Raw genomic sequence first — 6,556 nt, 5'->3', positions numbered from 1 at the left:
AAAAAAATGAATGTGTAAGGTCTCCTGTTGTGAAAAGATTGAGAGAGCAAGGAAAGCGAAACATTGTACTTTACCTCCATGAGGGAAGAACTGTGAGTAAATGTGTTTAAATGTTTCCTCATTCACCACACCACTTGGACATTCCTGTGGAAAAAAAGGAATTAGGTTACTGTACTCAGTGACATGGATGATTTTGTTGGAAGAATTCACCAAACTGTGCAGTCTCACGCATGTGACCCTAATTATCTTTGTCCCTGGAGTATATTCTGACACAAATTTTAGCATGTTAAATGTTCAGCAGTAAATAAACACTTCACAATATTTTTCATAGCAAGGTCTTTAGCTTGGGACATATCAGCTACGTTGAAGATGGTTTCATGAAATAACATCAGTTCTGTATTTCTAGCCACTGTAGCAGCTGTGGCTTGTCCCACCAAACACTAGACTAAAATATCTCAACAATTAGTGGATGGATTAAATGTTGTAAATAGTCATGGTCCCAGAAACATATGACTTTGGTAATCCCCTGATTTATCATCTAGCGCCACCAGCAGTTCAAAGTTGATACTTTTTGACCAAATACTGGCAAAATAAACAAATTCACATCAGTCTCAACTGTTCTTTGTGTTTTGTACTAACTAGTATTCATACTAATGTCTTCATACTGAACACACTCACATTCTCATCATCTAGGTAATAGAAGGTTAAAATCAAGTGCAACTGGAGTTAGAGCATTACAACAGCCAGGAGCACTGACAAACCGAGCAGCATCCATCACCTTGATAACGGCCCGCAGAGGTTAATGGCTGAGATTCCCACCAGAACTGAATGACCTTGGATGGGAGGCGAGGCTCTTCAACGTGAGCTAGCCAAGTCCAGCTGCCCTTGATTTTAACCTTCCTTGGATCATTGTGAGTGTGCTAGCATGCTAACGTTTGCTGTGCCCAAGTAGAGCCTCATAGAGCCGCTAGTACAGCTGTAGTCTTGTACAATAGAAACTTCTGCATGGCTAGATACACTAGGGCAAATAGGAGTTAGGGTTATCTAATTTTTTTAATGTAAGTATCTGGAATGAATGCTATGTATGTACCAAAGTAATCTAAAAATAAAATCAGAAAATGTGTGATTTACATTCTTGAAACCACGATAGAGGATCTGCAGCTCCTGTTTGGTGAAATTAGTTTGGGCTTCCAATTGCTCAAGACCCTCTGGCCTGTAACACACCGTTGTCATCTCAAGCTCATCATCTGTTTTATCTACAGGAAGAGAAAGAGAGAGTGAGATAGAAGATAGTTATTACAGAGAGTCATGTCAAGACTTCTACATCCCTGTTGAACATATGTTCTTCCCAGTTTTTGGAAATATCAAAACTATTACACACAGGAAAGAGAACACTCAGCGAAGCTTGAGATTGTTAAATTGGCAGGAAACGTCAAAAGTTTCATTCAACAGCAGAAATGAGCTTACAGAGATACACCTCAAGCAGTGGAAAAATGAGGCAGAATGAGGTCAATATAAAGAAAAAAGGCTGGATTTGAGAAGAACTACATGTACGTCACAAATAGATTTGCCCTTAGGAGTTAAGGGACTTTATTAATGGCAACTGGTGCTCAGTATCGTGTGTTTGGAGATGGATGGTGGTTAATGATGTGAAGAGTTCTGGTGCTGCTGAGAGCAAGTGTTTGTCACTATGACTGCCTTCAGCTACAGGGCAATGCTAACATCCTGTTATCCGGCAGTGGACACAATCCACACAGCAATGAGTTTTCAAACATGAGCAAACATCCAAGAGAAAACAGCAACATAAAGTGCACTCTTGATATAGTTTTGACCTCACTGGCAGGGGCAGAACATTAGGAAAAATGGACAAGAAACTAAACCTAATAGCGGCACACACATCTGCTGCTTTATATTAGTCTGTAAGGATGACATGTTTGCACATGCTGGTCTCAGTACTTTGGATGATTACTTTTAAGTGAAATTACATAGTACATCCTAGATTAATAATTTTAACACAAGGTCAAAACCCCATTCACTCGCCAAAGTCCACAATGAAAGCTGACCAGAAAGCACCCTTTTACGACTTGACAAATGTTCTCATGTGCATACACGTGAGTCCAAACAAGCTTTAGTAGCTGTGTCAGCTTAAGAAAGGAGACTGCTTTTCGATGGATATGATGGCTCACTCATTTATGCCCATTCAACAGGGGTGTCAGGATGATCCTCAACACTGAAACTATATCTGGAATCATGCATCTCTGTCAGAGACAGGCTAATCTTAATTACAATTTTATATCAATATATCCTGTTTGTCATCCACATCCATTATCTGCATTTGTGTCTACTTTAATTTTGAATCATCTTCATTTCCATCCTGCTTGTTATTTATTAGATTTCAGTTATGTAAGTTACACACGGTATTTCTGTGGCTACCCTATTGGCTTTATGCTCATATGAACTAATGTGAAATTACAAAATAGTTTGAAGAGATCTTCCACATGTATGGAAAACTATAAGAACAGCCCAGAGAGATCAGTTATCAGCTGAACATACAGTATATGGTTTGTTTCATTTGGTTATGTAGCTCATGTTCCTCCTCTGTGGTTCTTGTTGTCATGGGGATAGACAGAATGTGAACAGTAGTGGGCACACTGGATCAACTAATCAAAAACAAAAGAGCTATCAAACAGAATTTGTACATTTATTTTCCCACTGAATAGAAGCCCCCCCATCACACGAGGTGTCAATACTTGTATGCATGTATTCTTGCTGCCGAAGGTGGATTTGCTTTCCTGCAAATGTGACAAGTGTGATAAAAAACAGATGAAATGATGTGAGGGTGAGAAAAGGAAACAGGCAGAGGTGTTGATTAGAAGGGGTGAGACATGGGGCGTTGGGGGAGAGAAAGGAGGCGGAGTGTGAAGTAAAAAGGGAGTGAAAGAGAACACACATGGCAGGATTACACAATATGTTTGGAGGACACAAAAAATAAAGAAAATGGGATTTTATGAAAGACAACACTCAAACACTGAGCTATTGATCTGTGAGATTTTTATGGAAACCGCAACTATGGGCTTACAGTCAAGTCAGTGAGTCAAACACTGTCACTAACCTTTCTGACTTCATGGGGTCAAGTGTCAACTACTAGAACGTAATTTGTTAACAGAAGCAACTACTCAGTGACTTCTTTACATAGAATGGGACACATCCTAACTTGGACTTCCATAATAACACCAAGGGAGCAAGCACGCTAGCTCATATTGCTTATAAAGACCAGAACTATTGATAATGTTGATTGACAGTAAGACAGACAATCGTTTCTTGCACTGGAGTCTCTGCTTATTGCCTTTCCTCACAGTGGCGACAAAACACCAAGAAGCTTCTCTTCCCGTGCAGCCAGTAATTAATTGTGGCACATAAACCCCACAAAACCACACAAGTCTTTTCATTTTAATTTTTATACATTTTAGTTAGTGAGCTTTGGTGCTGGTAGGCATATTTTGTCTGCAGAAAGTGCCAGGCTAGCTGTTTCCCCTTGCTTTCGGTCTTTGTGCTAAGCTAAGCTAATTGGCAGCTGGCAGCAGCATCATATTTACTGTACAGACAAGATAGTGGTAATCTTCTCATCTAACGCTACAAAGGCAATAAGTGTATTCCACAAATATGCAGTAGTGTCTGTAGTATCTGATGACAAAGAAGGTTGTTTCAAACTGACAGCAAATACTCATTGTTTTCTTTTACTTTCTATTTTTTGATATTCATGTCATGGAACGACAGCAGCTGTTGCTACAAATCAGCAGTGACTTTGGTCTGTGTCCTCTGTTCAAACTTGTGCTGTGATTTCTTACAAACCAGGAACCACAGACATATCTACTATACTTGTAACATATACATATAGGATGGCTGTACGGTGGCCGGCGATGCAGAAATATGTGTTTTTTGACATTTACTGTATGCTCAGTGGCCTACAACATATCGTTGTATATACTTTGGTTTTTCACTCTGACTTATTTTTATTTTTATGCTGCTTCAGCCTACTCTCTGCCCTGTTTCTTGTGCTGCCATAATACTTATTTTCCCTCCTGTGGATCAATAAAGCTTCATCTTGTCTTATCTATCTCAAATACCTCTCCATTGCTGATATAACAAGACAAACTTTAATGGACCTTAGTGTGGTGTTTTTTCTTTTCTCTTTTGCTCAAAAGCTATTTTTTCAAAACAAGGATGAATGATCCCATCTCATCTGTGCAAAAACAATTACCAAACACCCCCTTGTCCTGCGGGGTGTTTGCTGGTTCATCTATTTTATCTCTATGTCATGTTGCTATAAATTCATCATTCACCCTAGCTGAGTGTTGTTCACACTCTCCTCTTATGCCCCTACAACCCAGTCTCCATGACAACGAGGATCTCAGGCATAAGGCCAGGGAGAGGTATGATATGTGAGCTGCATTTTAATTCCCATGCTCTCGCCTGAACCCTTTCACATATGCACAACACACACACATCACCTAGTCAGGGGGAGTGATTTTGCTCTCTAGTTATTTTCAAGGACATCCTGGCATACTGTAATTTCTCCATCACTGCAGTACATATGTTATGCCTTGCACCTCTTTTCACTTTATTTAAAAAGCTACTCTTACTTTCTGTTTATCCATACGCTTGTATATGCATCATGCTAGTGGTTCATTTACTTTACATGTTAGTAAATCCATTAGCCTGTCAATTTTTAATGATTTCCTTGTTCAATAATTTACAGTCACTCCACAGAAATATGGCAAACACGTGATGTCCTTGCTTACGCTAAATGTGCAACACATAGACAAACAACAACCACATGTTATGAGTGACAGCTGGTCTAAATTCTCATCTTATTCCCTCTGCTCTCTCTCTCTCTCTCTCTCTCAGTTTGGTCTCTTTCTGTTGCTCTTCTGTCTTCTCTCCATCTTTTTCTGACTAATGTTGACGTACCTCTGGATGGTCTCCTCCTCTGCTTGGTTTGCATGGTCAAAGTGCCCACCACTGCACCCATGTTGTCACCGTGGAAACCAGCCTGGTCAAACAACCTAGAGAGAAATATTCCTCTATTGTCTTTTTCACGATTTTGTCAGCCAGTCGTTCTGTCTTCATCTGCCTCGACAGCTCTGTATCTTTGCCCCTGTTGTTTCTCCTCACTGATTTCAGATCTGTCACTGAGGGACGACTCTATTCTGTGTGAGCTGATTCTCTTGGATTTCTGATCTCTTTCTCCAAATACACACACACACACACAAGCTGCTCCTGCCTTTCTGCGCCACTCCCTCTGTTCTGTTCTTCATTCTACTCATCTGTCAGCCTTTCCCCCTCTTTCTAGCTCCCTGCCTCCTCATGCCCTCATGTTACTGTGGAGTGCTGGTAACCGATGCTGTACTCAATAATAACAGTGCTCACAAGTGAATGGTAGCAGGTGAAGGACGTGCGTTTAAAGCAGACAGATCGTGATCACTAAATTCTCTCTTTACTGCCCTAAAATACAAAGATACACATATATAACACAACTCAATGGTTAATGAGGAGATTTAGTAGTGCTGCTCTGCTCCCTGACGCATGATTTGTACCATAATGAGCCTGTGGATACATGATAGCCGTGAAGGCTGCCCACTTTGTTTGTGTAAAATCCACCAGAGCAACGCAGCTAGACCTTTCTCTCTAATGTGGAGGGCAACAGAGAGCGAGTAGTTTTTTTTTTTTTTAACTGTGGTACAAACAAAACATTAATGGTGTCAATGTGTTTTCACAGAGCGGCTTCAATTTAAGAAAATGGCTGTGTGCATTGGGGGAAGGAAAGCAGTGGGAGTAAGTAATGTTTATTTCCCTACCAGTGGTTACTGGAAGCAGAAGTAAACATTTATTATATTAACAGTATATCATTCAGTGTGGTAGAAGCAGCTTCTGAGTAAAAATATAACTTAGACAGGATATTACTGCAGTCTGTGTTAGGATTTGATATATTATCTGACATATAGGGGCAGTGATTCTCTGCTGGAGTCTCAGCTGAAGATCAAAATTCACAATTATGTAATCTAAGGTAAGACATTAAAAAAGTTGCTGCTTTGGTCTAGGTCCATGTGCTGTATGGAGTAAAGCACAGAAAATGTGAATGTCTTTTTAAATATTCCACTGGCTGCAGACCATAAATGTAAATGCCCTCTCTGCCTCACTCTTTCTTTGTGTGTGTGTGTGTGTGTGGGCTTTAGAAAACCTCTCTTGTTTTAAAAAATTCATGGACTGCCATTTCTTCAGTGGCGTTTCAGCTTTCTTGTTTCTTGAAAGTTGCGTTCTACTTCCTCATTTAGAACTGTAAAAAGAGTGAAATCCATCCGCTGGCGTTGACTGACAAAAAATACGGAGGCTAAACTCTGTAGTCTTTCATAAATACATTATTTATTCCGTCATAGTTATGTGAGCCTTCAAAACTTGCCATATCCCTGCTATGGCTTTGTCTACAAAATTTAAATAGGAGAGGACTGCACAGAACCAAGTATGCAGGTCACTAGTATTCAAAATAAGTGTGTGT

The 6,556-nt window shown here is 40.0% G+C and overlaps 1 protein-coding gene across 1 annotated transcript; it reads right to left on the bottom strand.

The window, feature by feature from the left end:
• Window positions 1-74: 74 nt before the first annotated feature.
• On the bottom strand, window positions 75-5,417 carry LOC119884749 (Kv channel-interacting protein 1-like; the record flags this gene model as incomplete). The annotated part of the gene is made up of 3 exons (XM_038695069.1): window positions 4,972-5,417; window positions 1,132-1,256; window positions 75-144 (listed from the first exon to the last, which is right to left on the bottom strand). Coding segments are annotated over exons 1-3 (256 nt in total), but the record flags the coding sequence as incomplete, so codon positions are not given.
• Between the last annotated feature and the right edge of the window lie 1,139 nt (window positions 5,418-6,556).

This window comes from Micropterus salmoides, unplaced genomic scaffold, assembly GCF_014851395.1.
Source record: "Micropterus salmoides isolate LMB-PRFRI ecotype aquatic unplaced genomic scaffold, ASM1485139v1 Ms_hic_scaffold_3647, whole genome shotgun sequence".
NCBI lineage: Eukaryota > Metazoa > Chordata > Actinopteri > Centrarchiformes > Centrarchidae > Micropterus > Micropterus salmoides.
The sequence above is the reverse complement of the archived record's forward strand: the minus strand, read 5'-3'. Positions and strand labels throughout refer to the sequence as shown.